This window comes from Vicia villosa, linkage group LG7, assembly GCF_029867415.1.
Source record: "Vicia villosa cultivar HV-30 ecotype Madison, WI linkage group LG7, Vvil1.0, whole genome shotgun sequence".
Classification (NCBI taxonomy): Eukaryota; Viridiplantae; Streptophyta; class Magnoliopsida; order Fabales; family Fabaceae; genus Vicia; species Vicia villosa.
The window spans coordinates 73,460,534-73,480,672 of record NC_081186.1 but is presented as its reverse complement, the minus strand read 5'-3'; the positions used below and the strand labels follow the sequence as shown (position 1 = coordinate 73,480,672).

Genomic DNA, 20,139 nt, shown 5'->3' with positions numbered 1-20,139 from the left:
GCTATATGACGGGAGTAAAATACCTATTATCTGTAAATAAGTGAATTGTTGAATTCCCAACATGACATAGGAGAAATTACTTACACATAATTCAACATCAACATTATAAGATTTAAAATATCATTCATAAATAAGTGAATTGTTGAACTCCCAACATGACATAGGAGAAATTACTTAATGTTGCAAATATCATCCAATAGAGGCAAATTTCTCAACTATATTTTCTTTTTTTTCTTTTCAACAATATCTCTAATTAATGTTAAGTAGGAAGCAATTTAAGAGAAAATCATAACATCAAATAGGGTGTAATTAAGTTTACACCCTTTCCGCGTTCAAAAAAAAAAAAGTTTACACCCTTTCTCTACAAAAGAACCATCTAAAATGTTATAATTAATTTCTTTAACGGCTCGGGTCTTCAATTCTATGGATTGATTTCTAAGAGGACACTAATCTTCAGCAATTCATCTAACTTATTTAATCAAATGCCATCCATAAATATCAGACTCGAATAGAATAAAGTGGACCTAAAACAAAACCTAACTGTAAAATTAGTTTATATAAACCGCAGTTATAGCAAGATCATCTTATTAGAAACAAAACTCATCAATTCTATATAACCTTTATAAAAAAAATACTCTCATTTAGTACTCTTATTTTTATGCAGTCTTGTTTCTCAATCATTATTGATCCTCCTTTAGACAATTACAATTTGTTAGGTGTCAAAAGTGAGTAATTTTCCATATTAAAATTCGGTAATTTCAAACCTTTCCGTTGTATTTTATAATTAAACTTTTTGATTTTATTAGATAATCAAGTTATTGTGAAGACTTTGGTATTTTTAACTTGTTTGTTCATTTTTTAAGCTAAAAGATAGGAAAAAGTGTGAAAGAAGTGGCCTTGAAGCTAAACATGAAAGAAAGCCATTTGGAGCAAAGTTTGAAGACTTTGAAATTTTGGGCCATTTTAGCAATTTTGCCGGGCGAGCAAGCAGCGAGATGGCCGGGCGCTCCAGGGGCGAGCTAGTAGCGAGGAAAATCTCAAAATCTTGGGAATTACTGACTTGGGTCGCGAGCTGCTTCGCTGGGCGAGCTTGAAGCGTGGAATTATTTGGCAACCCTGGTGTTTTAAGAGAATTCAAGAATTCAGGAGTTAAGTGTTCAAATGCATCAAATTCAGTAGATTCAGACCTGTCGATTGAATCACTGTTTAGATATTCCTTTTCTTGATTTTCCATTGAAGGAGAAGAAAAGAAAAAAAACACAAACACAAGTCATTTTGAGGGAATCAAGTGATAAAACTGATATGGAATCAAGTCATTACAATTTACACGTCATCTTTCATTCAACAGTTTGCTAAAATTTTGAGCCAAATTTCCCAAATTTTTGTGAGAAGAACCTATTTTCACCTTAAGAAATCCACTCAGGGAAGAAAACTAGCAAGAAGTAAACTTTCCAACTCTAAAACATTTGACAGACACTCTAATCGGTTATGACTTGATAATGTCAATCTAATCCTCAGAAAATAAGGGTTTTGGAGAAGAGAAAGATACGTGGAGTTGCAGAGAAGAGGTTCCGGAAATTGACCGGGAAAGTTGCAGAAAGTGAGAAGAGGCAAATGGTTGGAAACTATGGCGAATCTAGAATTCGGCCGGAGAGAATTATAGAGCAACCTTCAATCCAAGGTAAGGGCGGAGTTCTGACTCTATAATAAGGTATATGATGAATCGTATTCGGGATCAGGTTTATGAAATTGCTTTTGTTTGTGTTTGATATGTTGAAATTGCTTTGTTTGTGTATGGTTTGTTGTGGCTGGAAATGAACAATTATGATTATCGATGAATTGTTGCTACAAATCTATTCTGTGTTGATTGATATAATTTCCATGTTGCTGTAAATTTTGTTGTTGTGTTGGTCTAAAAGTTCAATCATAGAAGAAACCGGAAATTCGCTGTGATGTTGTGTTCCTGAAAAATGATGTTGTTGTCATGAGGTTTTGATGTCATTGTAATGTTATCAATTGATGAATTGGTTGTGGAAATTGTTTTTGAAATATTACAACTAATAAATTCCTGTGATTTTGTGTTGTTATGATTCACTGAGTAATTGATCTGAGACGAAGATGAGACAAAGAAACTGGGAGTAAAGGGAGTCTGTGAGAAGAGGAAGCTGAAGAAAAAAATATATAGACAGTAGGGGCGCCCACCCCCTAGACACACAAGGAAGGGGCGCCCACCCCATGAATTGAAGGGGTGCGTGTGCTCCCAAGGAGGAAAAGGAGGGGCGGTCACCCCTTAGGCTAGTGGGAACCACCCATTATTCACATGACTTATTTTGTTAAGAGGTAGCACTTGGTACCTTACTGTATCAGTTTAATTGGTGAATAGCACATGGGATACCCTATCTCATTAATTTAATTAGTATATAGCACTCCATGATTAAGTGTAGTAACATGGCATTGGTAGGATAAAGCAACTGAGAAATGACAAAATATTACACATTAAGGAATACCTTATCAACAGTAGTAGATGAATAGTGACAGAGACAAGCGGAGTATTTCAATAGCAGAGTTAATATATACTTAACAGTAGCAGGTTTAGAACAACAAATTTTATACCATTATAGTATTAGATGTAATTAAATTAACGAAGATAAATAATGATACAGGAATATTGAGTAGATGTAGTAGAACTTGTAGCCGTTAATTGTTTAGCCGGTATAGTTGAATCGTACGAATAATCATGAAACATTTTGTCGCATAGTTTGGTTGATTCAGTGTGTTGAATTTTGTTGAATTTCCTTTGAATATTGAAAAATAAGAGGTTGTAGGCTTATGGCCAGTGTAGTTGTTATTGTCGTTGTTGTTATGCTACTGTGATATTTTGATGATGCAAAGTTGTAGTACTTGTTGATAATATTGTTGTGACGATGTTGTTTTGATTGTTGAAATGCAATTATATTATTGCGTTGTGGTTGTAATGATGCTATGAAGAAGCTGAAACAGTTTATACTAATAAACCTGCGACGATGTGATGATGATGAATTACCTCTATTTATTGGTAATAATAGTGATATAGGCGTATGCCTTTTGACGAGATTTGTTGTTGTTGAGTATGTTAGGCTGCATTCATCGAGTCTCATACATTTTGAAATTCTGGTACAACAGACTCAGATGTCCTATAGGATGTCAAGACATCCGGTCTGTCTTAAAATATACAGGAAAGGTATAAACAATTTTATGAAGTACTAAAAGGTAAACAACACAAGTGATTATTAACCCAGTTTGGAGCAACTCTCGTATTCTAGAGGCATACCAAGCCAGGAATGAAGTTCACTATCAACGGTATCATTTCGAAGCTAAACAACTTCCGGTTTACAACTTCTCACTTAATCACTACCCAATGCAATACTTCTACCTAAGACTCACTTAGGTATGAGGCCCTCCTCAAATCCCTTCAATCACAAATAGTGATACCCTACAGTATCAAACAATCGCAGAAGACTCGCTGCCATGACAATACCTAGCCATGACTCTAAACTAAGAACAGTAACTTATAGTTGCTTCAGAGCTTCCTCCAAGAACAATACACCTCTTTCCTACAGGCTTCAAGGTGGACATTACTTCTCTTGCTTCACAGCTTTGAGAAGAACATGGTGATCTTCCCACAACTCGAGAGATTCACCTTGACAAACCCTAGACTCCTACATCTTGAGCCGTACCAAACTAGGTTACAAATCCTTATTTTTATATCCTATACCCAACTGGATTTGGGCTTATAAACATATCAAATATGCTATTACAAGTTAGCAGTAACTTCTGCTAAAAGCAAGGTCTTCAATTCCATAGCTTCCAAGAATATCTCCTTATTTAGAAACTATATAAAGTTGTATATTCTTCAAATATTATGATTGATTCTTATGACCTGCTAAACAAATAATGCCTTATATGATTGCATCATATCACTGAGTATATCTGTGATTGTTAAATCACAACAGATTTAACTTATCCACTTTAGTTCAGGCACGCTGTCGTATGTTGTTATATAGGACATGCCATACGACATGTCATTCCAAATGTTGAGACATCTCAACACAACATGTTATAACATGAGATAGGACGTCTTGCTCAACCTGTTCCTGTCAACAAGTTAATTTAACCTATCTACTAAACCTGCTTTATTTATTTTACTAAAATTAATGCCTATCCAAAAGCTAGAGAACTTACACATTGGCATACTTTGCGATGACCTGGACTGGCAAACTACGATGAAGGCTTATGCCTCTATTAATTGGCAATTTAGTGATGAGGGCTGAAGCCTTGTTGGTACCACATGCATGTGCATAGTTAGTGTCACATTTTATGATGCATAAGTGTGAATTGATGTGAAGTGTTATGACTTGAATCTTGACTTGATTTGTGACTTTAATCGCTTGTTGAATATAATGATGTGAAATGAAGTGAATTCATGATGTTGATACTGTGAAGCGATGATTTTATATAATCTGATCTATTATATTATTTATCATAAACTCAATTATAAGGTTTGATATCTCACCTCTATTGTTTGAATGTTACCCTTATGTTGGTAACGCGCGGGTTAAGAAGATTAGTGCGCTTTCGGAGTAGTTTGGAAGATGTTAATCGTCCGTTGCTTACGTAGAGTCGGGTCATACTCTGATCTATAACACCCAGGGAGGTATGAACGTTCGGTTGTTTCGTAGCTGAATCTTAGTTACTGTTAAAGTATTTCTAAAGGATGATTTTGACTAATGTTGAACGAAGTTGCCATGTTGACTTATAATGGGATACCTGATATTTATGTTTGATGTAAAATGTTTTCATAACATTAATATGAATATTTTCCGCTGTGTATTAGAATGCGAAGTTTGAAATTTATGAAGTTTACTTTGGTTCATCCAAATATAAGTGTTATGTATCTATTCAATTAAAACGAGCAGGTTGTTTTATGATTTGTGTTTTTGTGAAGTGTAGCATCCCATGTATGAAAAATTTTTATAACTTGGATTTTTTAATACTCGTCGGGTAGAAATTGGATGTTACAAGAAGCATCTCTCTCGTCTGAATCCTTAGTTACGATAATGATTTTTTTGTTGAAAACAAAAGTTTCTATGTAGTAGTGTTGTTTGATGTACGGTGGCCGGTGACTGGAGGTGGTGTTCCGGCGAGATGATGTCTACTATCAAACATTTACTTATCTATTGGCCAAACAGACTGATTTGTCCCTAGCACAAACTGCATTTACAAAGGAAAAGGGAATTTTCGTAATCAACTAAATAAAACACAAAATTTTCAATTTTTTAACAAGTGTTACATTCCCATTGGTCCAACTTGATTTAGTTTACTTTCCCTCCATAACACCCTTTGTTTCTAGCACAATTTCAAATTTCAAATTTCACTTTTTCCGAATAAGCTCTTTTTAGATCTATTTTGTGAACCCTAAACTTCTCTCTCCATCTCTTTCTTTGCTTATCAACTAATCCATTCTTACACTTATGTTTCTCTCTCATTCATCAGATTTCTCACTCTCTCTCCCTCGTCTGAAAAACAAATCTCACCTTCAACCCATCTCTAGTCAGGTAAGAAGTATCTCTCTCTCGTCTGAATCCTTGGTTACGATAATGATTTTGTTGCTGAAAACGAAAGTTTCTATGTAGTGGTTTTGTTTGATGCACGGTGGCCGGTGAATGGAGGTGGTGTTCCGGCGAAATGATGTGAGGCACAAATGATGGTTGCAGACCTGAGTCTGTTTCCTCTTTTTCAGATTAGTTTCATTTTCTTTCCATTGTGTCACATGTTGGGCTTTTGTTGGTTTGTTTTGTTAAAGGTTAAGCTATAAGTTCATCCTACAAGAAAGATAAAGTATGTAAGTGATGACTTCAAAATGTAAGAATGAATTTTTGACAAATGTAAGAATGACTTTTTGACAAAACTGTTTCTGATATATTTTGAGTACCAAAATAGTTTCACAATCTTTCTGCTATGATTTCCTTTTCCCTTTCTTGTAAGAATGATAGAAAGGGGTAAAGCAATTGTTCCAAATCTAAGAGTTAGCCATTAAACATACACAAAACTAACGATAAAACTAAAATATCAATTCTTTCTTGCCTCCTTCAAAACATAAGGAGGCTATAAATACTAGTACAAACAAGAGAAGACATATTAAACCCTAATGGGCCAAGCCCAAACTAGACAAAAGATACTAATTAAAGATTAATTAATAGCACCCCAATTTAATAAGTAATGAAATCTTGTAGTTTTTTGGGCTTGTTTCAGGATCGGGTGGGCCTTCTATCATTACTCTCCGGCCCAATAACAACCATGTCCTCAAGGTTGGGCCTAACCGTGTTGCTGGGCGGATGAAAGGAAGCGGCCCATGGAGAAGAAACCGAAGTTGTGGTTGAAATCTGTGAGGGTTGGAAAACAGCTGGCGGATTGGAAAGACTAGTGGGAGACAGCTCATTGATAGGTGTGGGAGCCAAGGCCACGCGTGATGCAGACGCTTTGCATGGTTTCGAGGTGGCAACGGCTAGATCTGCAGGATCCAACGGACGAGATGTGGAGAGAGGTAAATCCTTGGAACTCACAAGTACAGCGTTTGAGGTACTTGAAGTGTTATCTCTTCCAACACTTTGTTGCATTAAGTCTCTTTCTCTGTCTTCAGAAACCATTTCCTCACTCAAACCCTCTTTGTTTCCTTTAGTATTTTGCTCTTTCGTAGTTCCATCTTGAATCTCCTCTTGTGAACTTCCATCACCTAGTTGCGAGTTTGATGGTGTAACCAGCGGCGAGTTTACGACGATCTTTCTAATATTGTCAATGTTAGCTTCAAGGTCTTGTTGTTCTATAGTCTGACTAGGTTCGATTTGTTCCTCTGTGGTAGGTAAAGCTTCAAGATTCGGTGGAAGGGAACGAAATTCAGATGAAGGGTAAACCCCATGATATGGACGCAGCTGTGATACATGGAGAACAAGATGGATTCGTGAAGATGGTGGAAGAGCCAAATCATAAGCTACGGCTCCGATACGGCGGCGCACCGGAAAAGGACCAAAATACCGGGGTGAAAGTTTTTACGAACTGCGATTTTGGATGGACATCTGGCGGTATGGCTGAAGACGGATCAAGACCAGGTCTCCCTCTTGAAAGGTAATGTCACTTCGTTTCTTATTGTGTTGTGATGCCATCCTCTGTCTTGATCTTTCTAAGTTTTGCTTCAAGGTTTTAAGTACTTCTTGTCTTTGTTGTAATGTAGCTTCAAGATCCGGAACAGTGGTGAGTCCCTTGTGATACTGAGGAAAGGAAGGTGGGTGACGGCCTTAGAGAGCTTCAAAAGGAGTCATTTTGATGGAGGAATGATACACTGTGTTGTGCCAAAACTCTGCTAGATGTAAGTAATTGTACCACTTCTTTGGATTTTCCCCTGTAAAACATCTGAGATACGCTTCGATGCATCTGTTAGTTACCTCAGTTTGTCCATCTGTTTCAGGGTGGTATGAAGAACTGAATTTCAAGGTTGTGCCCTGAAGGCGGAAGAGCTCACGCCAGAAGGTGCTCACAAAAATGGGGTCCCTGTCAGAGACGATGGAGGAAGGTATACAGTGTAGACGACAAATCCCTGTAGAAAAACGTTTAGCTAGATCCCTGGCTGTAAAGTGAGAGGGTAAGGCCAGAAGATGGATGAACTTCGTCAGTCTGTCGCAGATAACCCAGATTACAGTATGGCCAAAAGACGAGGGTAAGTGAGTAACGAAATCCATAGATAATTCATCCCATACCAGTGTAGGAACTGCCAAAGGTTGTAGTAACCCTTGTTTTTCGTTTTGGCTGGTATTTATTGTGTTTACAGGTACTACAAGTTTTAACAAACTGTTTCACATCCTTGTACATGCCTGGCCACATGAACGAAGCTGATAGACGCGCCAAAGTTGGTTGAAGACCAAAGTGACCTGCACTCGGGGTTGAGTGAAACTCATAGAGAATGGCTTGTCTACCACTTGAAGCAGGTATGAAAATCTTTTCTTTGTAGTGCAGAAGATCATCTTTGCATTCATAAAAATTCTGGAGGTTCGAATCTGACTGAACCTTGGCCACGAGGTCTTTTCCCTCTCTGCCTATTTGGAAGTAGGTCTTAAGTTGGGTGAGTAGACACGGCAATGTGGAAGAAATGGAAAGAAGAACAGTGGCTTCCTCATGTTGGATTCTGCTTAAGGCATCAGCGACTTGGTTCACCTTTCCAGGTTTGTAAAAAATTTCAAAATCGAAACCTTGTAGCTTTGCCGCCCACTTTTGCTGTTCTGGGGTTTGTATAGTCTGAATCAAAAGGTTTCTGAGGCTCTTTTGGTCTGTATATATGTGGAAATGTCTTCCGATCAAATACTGGCGCCATTTTTTTACAGCTTCAGTAATGGGGTACATTTCCTGGACATACACTGAGGAAGCTTGAAGTCTGTTGCAAAGCTTTTTGCTGAAGAAAGCCAAAGGATGGCCCTGTTGGGAGAGGACTGCGCCCACGGCTACTGCAGATGCATCAGTCTCCAGGACAAATATCTTGGAGAAATCCGGAAGACTTAGAATAGGAGTTTCTGTCATTTTCTGTTTAAGCAATGTAAAAGCTGCTACGGCAGATGTACTCCATGAAAATTTAGTGGAACAAAGTAAATCGGTGAGTGGAGCGGCGAGAGAGGCGTAATGGCGTACAAAACGTCTATAAAAACCGGTGAGGCCTAAAAATCCCCTGAGTGTCATGAGTGAGCGTGGCGTTGGCCATTCCATGATTGCTTGAACCTTAGAGGGGTCAGGAGTAACGCCTTCACTAGAGATAATATGACCTAGATAATCAACTTTAGGGACAGCAAAAACACATTTTGAAATTTTGGCATAAAATTTGTTAGTTAATAATAAATCTAAAATCATTTGTAAATGGTGGGCATGGTCAGACATAGAACTACTGTAGATTAAAATGTCGTCAAAGAAGACCAAAACAAACCGGCGTAGATATGGGCGTAATAGATCATTCATGGCAGATTGAAAGGAACTAGGAGCGTTAGTTAGACCGAATGGCATAACCAAGAACTCGTAATGTCCATCAAAAGTCCTAAACGCAGTTTTGTGTGTGTCCTCTGGTGTTACTCTTATTTGGTGGTATCCAGATCGAAGATCGATCTTAGAAAAACAGTTGATGAACCCAATTCATCAAATAGCTCATCAATGGTGGGGATAGGAAAACGTCTCGAATAGTTACAACATTTAGGGCGCGATAGTCAACACAAAATCTCCATGTCCCATCTCTTTTTCGAACCAATAAAACCGGTGAAGAGTATGGGTTGTTGCTGGGTTTAATTATTCCCTCTTGAAGCATCTCGGAAATGATAGTGGTCATTGCTTCCTTTTGTGAATGAGGGTATCTATAAGGCTTTACGTTAATTGGGGCTGAGTTAGGAAGAAGGGGAATGTGATGGTCGTGGGGACGAGGTGGGGGAAGGCCTTGGGGTGGTTGGAATATGGAGGCAAACGATTTTAGTATTTTTAGAAATAGGGTTTGGTAGTTGAGATGGTAAGTTAAGGTGTGTATCTGTTGGTTTGGGAGAAGAAGGTGGATCTGGTTTGGAAACAGGTTGGTAAAGGAGAAGATGGATTGAGGCGATGGAATCAGTATGTAAGAGGTGGCAGAAGTTATTGTATCAAGAGTGGACCGAGGTAGATTGGGAGTCACCCATGATAGTGATATCATTACTATTATAGTTGAATGATATTTTGGGGATGGAGAAGTCAGCCATGAGGGGACCAAGTGTACGAAGCCATTCCATCCCTAAAACAACATCTGCACCTTCAATTGGGAGGAGGTGAAAAGGAATTGTGAATAAATTGTTTTGGAGAGTGATAGGAACTTGTGGACATAGGCCAGAACAGAGTAATTTAGAGCCATTGCCCACCATGACAGAAAAATTTGGAATAGGTGTTGTGGGTAGTTTAAGGTGGTGGGCTATCCGAGGCTGGAGTATATTATGGGTACTACCCGTGTCAATGAGTATTGCAACAGTCATGCCATTGATGAGGCCAGTAAATTTAAGTGTTTTTGGTGAAAATTGACCCATTGCAGCTTGAGGTGAAAGCTCAAAGTAAGTCTCCTCATTTTCGGTTGAGGGAGGAACCGTGGCTGCTGGAATTTGCAAGGATTCTTGGGTGGCAGAATCTTCATCGTCAACCAATAATAAGAGGAATTTTCCGGTGGCACATTTATGGCCTGGTATAAACTTTTCATCACAATTAAAACACAAACCTTGGGCACGCCTCTCTTGCAATTGGGAATTAGACAATTTGCGTATAGGAAATATAATTTGGCTGGATGGGGTTGGGGGTTGGGTTTTGGGATTGTAGAAAGTGGTGGTGGAATTGGGTTACTCGGGACCGGACGAGAATAGGGTGTGGAAAAGTTTTTTTGGAATTTAGGTTTTGCTTCGTGGATTTTGGACTCGATCAGTTTAGAGAGGCCAATGGCTTGCGATATATTGGTGGGTTTAAGAATAGCTAGCTCATTTTGTATCTCCATGTTAAGCCCAAATATGAAACAGTTTAGGATAGCTTCATGAGATAAACCTAAAACTTTATTTCCCAACTTTTCAAAAGCAGCTTGATATTCCACAACAGATCCAATCTGTTTTAGTTTAAAGAATTCTTCCTGATGAGTGGTATATGTTGAAGGACCGAAACGTAATTCGAGTGCCCTTGTAAAAGAAGCCCAATCCACCAATTCACGACTTTGATACATCCATTTATACCAACACAATGCCTCACCTTTCATGTAGAAAGACATTAAGGGTAGCCGATTTTCTGGGGGTAGTTGATAGAATTCAAAAAACTGTTCTGCTTGAAATAACCATTCAAGTGGGTTAGATCCGTCAAACATTGCAAGCTCCAACTTAGGTGTTCGGAAAGGGGGTAAGGGTGTAAATTGGGAGGTCGGTGGGTATGGTATATGGGTTGTAAAAGGAATATGAGGGTTGTATGGCTGAAAAGGTGTGGCTGGAGAAAAGCCAGCTGGTATAAAGGGAACCGAATAAGGTTGGGTAAGAGAAAATTGAGGTATAGCGGTATTGTACTGCGAAAAGGGTTGTGAGGTAGTGGTATATGAAGGAATTGGTTGGGTAGGGATGGATGAAGTAAGGCGCTGGGCGGTGGAAATAGTGGTGTTTATGGGTGGTTGAGTGAAAGTGGCAGTGGTACGTGGGGGCGTGTGTGTGGGGGACAGAATAGTAGAAAAAATAGGTGTGTGAAAAGGTCTAGAATACGGTTGTTTTGTAATACCTGAAGAGGCTGAAGCTTGATTCGGTGGTGGCAGCTCTTGCTGAGCGACCAACTTCGTGAGGATCGAAATCATCGAATCATAGCGATTGTCAGCCGTGTGTTTATCCGTGTCCACTCTGCTATGGAGCTTTCCAACCTGCTGTTCCAGCGCATTAGCAGCTAAAGCAAACCGTTCATCCAGCTGGTATTGGGTGTCTTGCAGGGCGGTATCTAGGTGAAGACCGGCAGTTTGAACTGCAGTCTGAATAGCCTCATCAATGAGTTCTTTAGAGGTAGGGTTAGGTGGCTTAGGAGGGGCCATGAGAACAAGGAATTGAAAGCACCAATGATAGAAAGGGGTAAAGCAATTGTTCCAAATATAAGAGTTAGCCATTAAACATACACAAAACTAACGATAAAACTAAAATATCAATTCTTTCTTGCCTCCTTCAAAACATAAGGAGGCTATAAATACTAGTACAAACAAGAGAAGACATATTAAACCCTAATGGGCCAAGCCCAAACTAGACAAAAGATACTAATTAAAGATTAACTAATAGCACCCCTATTTAATAAGTAATGAAATCTTGTAGTTTTTTGGGCTTGTTGGTGGGCCTTCTATCAAAGAACCATTATTGTTAATATTTTTAGAAGTTTTTTGACATTGGTTTCTCGTGGTTCCCAATACCCCATACCCCTACGTTTATCCCAATACCCCTACAAAAAAAAATTCTGACAAATTTACCCCTGTATAAATAGTAAAAATTCCAAAATTTTTAACTTTTTCCCTCATTCTTACCGTTCCGTTAGCAGTGGAGAGAAGAAAAAAAATTTCAGCCAAAACCGGATATCCCAGTCTCTGCTGTTCCGGTTCTTATTTCAAGCAAATAGTGAGTTTTTCCAAAAATTTTCTCAGCCGGATAACCCAGCGATGGGGTTTCCGGTTCCTTTCGTTACCAGCCGGATAACCACCCAGTGATGGGGTTTCCGGTTCTTGTTTCCCTCAGCCGGATAACCCCCCTTGGGGTATCCGGTTCCTATTTTTTTTTCGTTTTTAGTTATTTTTTCTAATATTATATTTAATTTTTAATAACATTTTATTTAATTGTTAACTATTTTTTTTAGTGGTTCGAAGAAGAGGAGGTGCGATCGACGGAATGCATCAAAGAGGAAGACAACGTCGAGAGGCTGATGGCGAGGGACAGCAGGGAACTGCACCCGAGGTTGGTCCGCAGCATCCGGCATTTCCCGGAGGACCTACTGATACATCTTTATTGGTTAGATATCAGAGTCATGTTGCCTATCATTTATGGTTGGGCGAGGTACGTAAATGTTTTCTTAAATGTTTTTTTAAATTACATGTACTTATATATTAACATATATTACAAATTATTTTTCAGGAGAGACGACCAAAGCCAACCTTAAAGGTTGCTGCACATGGCAGCAAATTAATATGATGGGTTCCGCCAATGCTCCCAAGGCAGATGAATGATTGGCTAGTTGCATCTGGTCTGTCATCTTTGCAGCATACTAGTTTGGCCAGGGTAGATACACATATGTTATCTGCTTTTGTTGAGAGATGGCATCCTGAAACATCGTCATTTCATATGTCGTTCGACGAGATGACCATCACGCTAGATGATGTTTCATGTCTTCTTCATGTACCGATTAGGGGCGAGCTGGTTGACCCCGATGTTGTTGTCACCGATTATGATGCTATCCATCTAGCTGTTGAGTTGTTTGGTGTTTCACTGAGTGAGCAACTACGGAGGCTTCTACTGTTAGGGGTCCTTACTATAAATTGGATTGGTTGAAGCAAATTTTTGAGCAACAAAGAGCGGCAAATAACTTTACGGGTGCTATGAGAGCCTACATGATGTTGCTATTAGGTTGTACTATTCTTGCCGACAAGAATTTTACTCTTGTCGAGGCAAAATATCTACCACTGTTTAGAGATTTGAGTACTTATGGAAGATATTGCTGGGGGGCAGCTGCACTGATTACTCTGTACAGATACTTAGGGGATGCCTCATTTTACTCATGCAAGCAGCTTGGCGGTTATGCCTCTCTTCTTCAGGTACAAAATTTTACTTATGATTTAGTTATACTTAATATCTATTATTTTAGTTTAATTTAGTTTATTATAATTTAGTTTAATTTATAATAGTAATGTTTTGTTACAGTGTTGGATTCATGAGTATTTTCCAACTGTTGGAAAGAGAGGTACTTCTGGATTATGTGGCATTGATAGTCCGGTGGCTAGGGCGATGAAATGGGAATATAGGCAGGGGACGCAAAAAGTGGCTGACATCCGAGTTGTGTTAGATCAGTTGACTCTTCACGATATCGTCTGGCGCCCTTTTGAGGATCATAGGGTGCACCGTCCTTTTGATGATATCTGTTTGTACCGGGGTGGTTTGAAGTGGTATGGTACTGTAGTTCTATATTTACCTGACAGATGCATGCGTCAGTTTGGATACAGACAGTACATACCGACTGCTCTTCTTAATGTAGACACACTTGATGTGGATGTTGAGTGGGCTACATATATGCAGAGTGTGTTGCAGGTGATCCGATCCCACGATGATCCCCCAGCTGCGTTTGCCACCATGCCATATGAGACAGACGATGATTATTTGCCGTGGTATTATACGGTGTCACATTCTCGTTTGAGAGCACCACAGGATGAACAGCCGATGGAGGTACCAGTGCCTGTCTATGACGAAGGACCGTCAGACCCGAGATTATCATATATATCTCATGAGCTTCATCATTACTTACAGCGTCATCAGGCTGTTCCTGAAGACGAACAGTTTCTGGAGATATTTAGAGCACTTAGACTTGCACAGGGCGGACCATTACCTAGGGAAGGTCCAATTACTTATGACAATGAGTCTGATTGATGTCACATTTTATGTTTATATTTATGTTTTAGTTTGAGACTTATGTATTGTTATGACTTATAGTTTTAGATTGATGTCACATTTTATGTTTATATTTATTTAAGACTTATAGTTTGAGATTAACTATTTATAATCCATTTGTCAACATATTAAAATCCAATATCATAAAATCATACTAAATAGTACCAATGTTTTAATATCATAAAATCAAACTAAATAGTGCCAGTGTTGTAATATCATAAAATCAATCTAAGCTGACATATTTTGGTAGTATAGGCATAAGCCGTTGCCAATGTTGTAACCGCCCGACAAATCCTACCATCCAAGAAGTTGCATCTTTTGTGCGATATTTCGTCCAATCAGTTGTGACAGGTGGCAACGGGAATCCTTCATTCATGTTTACCTGCATACAAAATAAATATCAGAAAAACTCAAATAGGGATTGAATGTACCAAAATTGTGTTTCTAATTACCTGAACCCAATGATTTCCATTGACAAATCCGATGAAGTAAATGGATGCATTAGGTGAATGTGCACTCGTCATAGGAAAGTAACTCAAACTAAGGTGACCTAAAGAGACGAGAACAACGTTATACCGATTAGCTATTACATAGCCCAACTCAGGTAACGTCATCCATTTATTTGGTGGTTGTTGTCCTAAAGTTTCTACCACCAACGATGATCTCACTGTTGGAAGGCGTTTACCAAATAAATCCTCATACAACTTACTTCTAGGACCTATAATTTCTTTCTCCAAATCCCGACGAACCATTGACCATCCATCTGTGCCATAACCATGCAAAGATGCAATGGCTCTAAACCCACAATTTCCATCATCTCTTACATCAACAATGTCATCAATAAATGATCTAATGTAATCTGGAAATTTCTGATCCATCATCTGCATCTATATCTTGATTTCCTTCCATACTTAGTTTCCTCCAATGAATATGAATAGCCTCAATTGGTATCGCATCACCACTCAATGTATATCTCCCTAACTCACAAGCACATGGTAACCCATATACTTTTCTATGAGTACATCCTCACTTTTGCGTATCGGTACCTACCATGTCAATCCTCAACCACTCTTCAGCAATCTGCCTCAATGCAGCTCTTGATACTGAACCACGCAAATTTGAATAAAAAGGACTAGTGTGTGCATGCTCAACTTCATAAAAACTCTTCTGAAATGAAGCTCTAATGTTGCCCACTTGTATCTTGATATTGTCATTCATAGCCTCCCAACATTTGCATAAATTACCTAAGCTATTCTCTAACATTTGCTTAATTTCCAATGTGCAGACTCCACCCTTTAAATAAAACAAAACAACTAATTATCTGTAATATTAATATAAAGAAATAATATCGATAAAATCACATAAACATACCTATTTGTCCCAAATGTAACGATTGATCCATGCTTCGACAAATCGATGTCTGTGAGGTGTCAACCATGTTTCATTCACATAATCAATAAAACCTTTGGAGTCAACACATGCATCCTCAAGTTGTTTCAACCTTTGATGGTACTCCATCTCATCACTAACCCTTGTAAGTTCAAACCACATTTTCTCGCATATCATCCACAACATGTTCCTTACACTTTGATTTCACATTTTTGTTGATGTGAAATCGGCAAAGCAAATTAGTTGTCTTTGGAAATACTGTTTCAATGGCTTTCATTAAAGCAAGATCTCTATCAGTCAAGATTACCTAAGGAAAATCATCCTGCTTGATAAACAACTGGTTCAACTTATCCAATACCCAACAAAAAGTCTCTGTCTGCTCAGATTCCATATAGGCAAATGCAACAGCAAATGTTTATTTAGTTGATGTCATACCAACTATTTCAAACAACGGTTGTTTGTACTTGTTTGTCTTGTATGTGCAGTCCATAATCAATACAATAGGAAACATATTCAACAACTTCACTGATTCTGGATGAGCCCAAAAAATATCTCTCACAACTTCTGACTCATCCTTTTTCCTACTCCAGTAAACATAACCCGATTCTTCAACCAACTTGAGCAATTGTTGCATTTCTGTTCTGGGACCCCTTATGTCTTTTTGTATCTTACTCTTATGTTTGTATATTTGCGTGATCCGAGTGACATTCTCCGGGTCACGCTCTTGCAATGACAATAATATGTGTCTTGGTGGAACATGGCGTTTTGTCAAATCAACAATATGTTGCTTATCATATGTATTTAGTCGACTTACGAAAGCATGACCTTCAAATCTATCAGGTAAGTCGTGGTTGTGTACTCCGCATTTTACATCGATCTTCCATCTAGAACCATCTTTCGACGGCGTTGACCTAATTTTGAAAGGACAACCACATCTCTTACTAGCACTTTGGGTTTCGCTATCTGTTTTTTTGTATTTTCCACCTCTATCACAACCAAATACTAATTTATCACTTCTTCCTCTCTTGCCTGTTTTGGTATCTGAACGAGTTATTATAACTGTCACTTTATTCCTGATTCCAACCTCCTTAATCCAACTTATCGCCTCTTCTCTTGTAGCAAATTTTTGACCAGTTACAAAAACATCAGTTGTATCCACACATGTTTGAGTTACATCGCATTTCATCAAAGGAGGATCCACACCTAAATATATAAAATTAATTTAGTTTAATATATAATTAAAAAAAATTTAAAAAAAAATTAAAAATTTTAAAAAAAAAAAACGAAAAAAAAATTGAAAAAAAAAAGAACCGGAATACCCACAAAGGGGATATCCGGTTGAGACACACAACAAACCGGAACACCCATTACTGGGATATCCGGTTGAGGAAAATTGAAAAAAAAGAGGAACTGGAACACCCACCCCTGGGTTGTCCGGTTTTGGATTTTACTAACCTGAATTATGCATTTTGGGATATCCGGTTTAAGCAACGTAACAGTTTTCGTCCGTACAAACATTAAAAATGAAAAAATAAAAAATAAAAATAAAAAGTTAAAAAAGGATAAAATTGGAATTTTTTTAAAATTGTAGGGGTATTGGAATAAATGTAGGGGTACGGGGTATAATTTTCCTTTTTTCACCCTAACCTTACTTTCGCCCCTTCGTGTAAAACTCAAAATGCTCTCAATTTTAATGTATTCTCAAAAACTATTATACTGAAGAATAAGAAAACAGGTGAAGAAATGAAACCGATGATAAATTAACATTAAACATTATTATGACATACATTATAAATTAAACATTATATGGATAATCATTTACATAAATCTAACAATATATTTAACAATCAAGAAGGACGTTTTAACATCTTTCGAATATTTTTGGTCGATCTCACAATCTTAGTATTTATGTCAATCAGACCTTTAGTTTCGTAACGGTAAAATGTACTTCATATAACAATTAAATTTTCACCATTCTTAAACTCAAACTTGTTGAACTATATCTTCTCTTTGTTATCAATTGACGATAAACGATAATAGAGCTCACAATTTTTGGTATATAAGAATTTATATGGAAGAAGTTAAATATTTTTTTTTTATATTTGTATTTAAATGAAAAAGATGAACAATTTTGTTGAAAGATTGAAAATAGAAAAGAACTAATAGAAAAGAAATCTTTCATATAATTTATTCGTTCACAAGACATTTTTAGTGAGGAGAGAAAGAGAGAAAATTAAAAGAATAAGGATGATACTATTCATTTGAATTGTACAAATAATGATACAAACTATGACTATTTATATACAACCTTCATTGGGCTTGGGCTTACACAACTTGGATTATATTTGATATTATATTTGATATTATATCAATAAATATATCAATCCCAATAATATCTCAACATACCCCATATAATCCAAGTTGTCAAACATGCTTTAAAAATAGTCAATTTGAACAATTCATAATTTCTTTCTCAAATTTAAGAATATGTCGATCTTCAATCCTTTGGTGAAAATGTGGGCCAACTGTGCTTCACTCGAGCAATGCCTAACTTCAAGTTCACCTAGATTTACCTTTTCCCTCAGGAAGTGAAATCTAGCTTCGATATGCTTACTCCTTCCATGCATAATTGAATTCTTCATCAGATTTATGAATGACTTGATGTCGATTTGCAACAAAAGCATTTTCTTCACTTTGACATCCATTTCTTCAAGTACTGATCTGATCCAAATTGCTTGACGTGCAACATAGGATCCTGTTATATATTCAGCTTCACACGATGATAATGCCACCACAGGTTGCTTTTTCGAGCACCATGAGATCGAGGCACCAAAGACTTGAAAGAAATATTCAATTGTGTTTATTCGATCTTCCTTATCTTCACACCAATCAGCATCTGAAAAGCAAGTAACTGTTACTTCTTCGCCTTCATAGTTTCGTCGAAATAGAATTCCATAGTCTATCGATCCTTTTAACTATCTTAGAGTTCTTCTTGTAGCCTTCATGTGTGTCACTCTTGGTTCACTCATGTATCTGTTCACTAATCTGACAACGAAACCTATATCTCGTCGACTGTTGCACACATATCTCAAAGATCCGACAATTTATTTGAACAAAGTTACATCGACTTTGTCTTCCTCAACATGTTTCTCCAACTTTAAGTTTGTTTCGACAGGTGAGGATACATGATTCAAATCATCCATTCTGAATCTCTTGAGTATCTCTTTGACATACTTCCTTTGATGCAGCACCATACCTTGCTTCAACATTTGAAATTCCATGCATAAGAAATAAGACAATTTTTCGAGATTCGACATTTCAAATTCCTTCATCATCAGCTCTTTGAACTTTGAAACGTTCTCGAAACTATTTCCATTTTCCAGCAAGTCCTCGACATATAAGAAGATGATTATTATATTTTGTGCCACAACCTGAGCATAGATACCGTACTCAAATTTGCATTTGATAAATCCTAATTTGACTAAGTATGATTTGATCGTCTTATTCCATGCCCTAGGTGCCTGCTTAAGGTCGTAGAGAGCTTTGTGCAACTTATATACTTTACTCGCTTCCTTCTGAATCACAAAACCACGAGGTTGTGTTACATAAACCTCTTTTTCTAAAGGAGCATTCAGGAATGCTGAGTTCACATCTAAGTGAAATGTCAACCAGCCTTGGCTGCATGCCAATGCTACCGCTAGTCGAACAGTCTTCAATATTGCTACTGGAGCAAATACTTCAAAGTAGTCGAGTCATGCTCTTTGAAGAAATCCTCGAGCTACTAATCTTGTTTTATGTCTTGCAATCGACCCATCAACATTGTGTTTCAGCTTGAACACCTACTTTACGTCAATAGCTTTTGCATGTGTTGGCAATTCGACTAACTCTCATGTGTTGTTTCGTTCGGTTGCCTATAACTCTTCAACCGTAGCTAACTTCCACTGTTGAATCTTTAAAGCCTCACTATAGTTATTAGTCCAGCACCTGTGTAGCAACCTGCCCTAAAAATTTAGACTTTTAGAGTCGCCACCTATTCTGAAGGGCGAATAGGAAACCCTACGCAGTTATGAGATTCAGGGTAAGTTATTATAATCAGGTCGAGGGAAGGTGTTAGGCACCCTCAACCCTTTCCTATTGGCTTTGAATCTAAAGTAAAGGTTTATGGCTGAAATATTGAGGTTTAATAGCTAAAGAATGAATAGGGTGAAAATTGAGATTTAGAACTGAATTGAGATTTTGAGGGAGGGGACTCGCCTTGTTACCAAGTGCCTACGTATCTCCTTATGGAGAATCAGAGTCAACGTAGTTCGGGCACAAGGTTGTACGCCTTAGAACTGAATTTGATTATGGAGGTGTTTGAAGTTGTTTTGAAGTTGTTTTGAAATGCGAAGTTCGAAGGTATTTTGAATTACCTTATCGTAGTTGTGAACATCGTAGTGTTTGAAAGGATGTATATCCGTAGTATCGTGGTTTAGTGTTTTAGATGTGGTTTTGGGCGTACAACCCTGGTTTGATATGGTACCGTTAG

The 20,139-nt window shown here is 37.8% G+C and overlaps 1 protein-coding gene across 1 annotated transcript; it reads right to left on the bottom strand.

The window, feature by feature from the left end:
* Window positions 1-14,349: 14,349 nt before the first annotated feature.
* LOC131617443 (uncharacterized) lies at window positions 14,350-15,718 on the bottom strand. Its single transcript, XM_058888729.1, has 3 exons — window positions 15,594-15,718; window positions 14,675-15,515; window positions 14,350-14,604 (listed from the first exon to the last, which is right to left on the bottom strand). Exons 2-3 carry the CDS (start codon window positions 15,107-15,109, stop codon window positions 14,446-14,448), a joined length of 594 nt encoding a protein of 197 aa, XP_058744712.1. The 5' UTR covers window positions 15,110-15,515; window positions 15,594-15,718; the 3' UTR covers window positions 14,350-14,445.
* Between the last annotated feature and the right edge of the window lie 4,421 nt (window positions 15,719-20,139).

What these genes read in the sequence shown, in the direction of transcription:
- LOC131617443 (XM_058888729.1), bottom strand. Translation starts at nt 15,109, where the DNA reads ATGCAGATGATGGATCAGAAATTTCCAGATTACATTAGATCATTTATT. An exon ending in ATGGAAATCATTGGGTTCAG is followed by an intron (nt 14,605 to 14,674) that starts GTAATTAGAAAC and finishes TTTTGTATGCAG; the next exon opens with GTAAACATGAATGAAGGATT.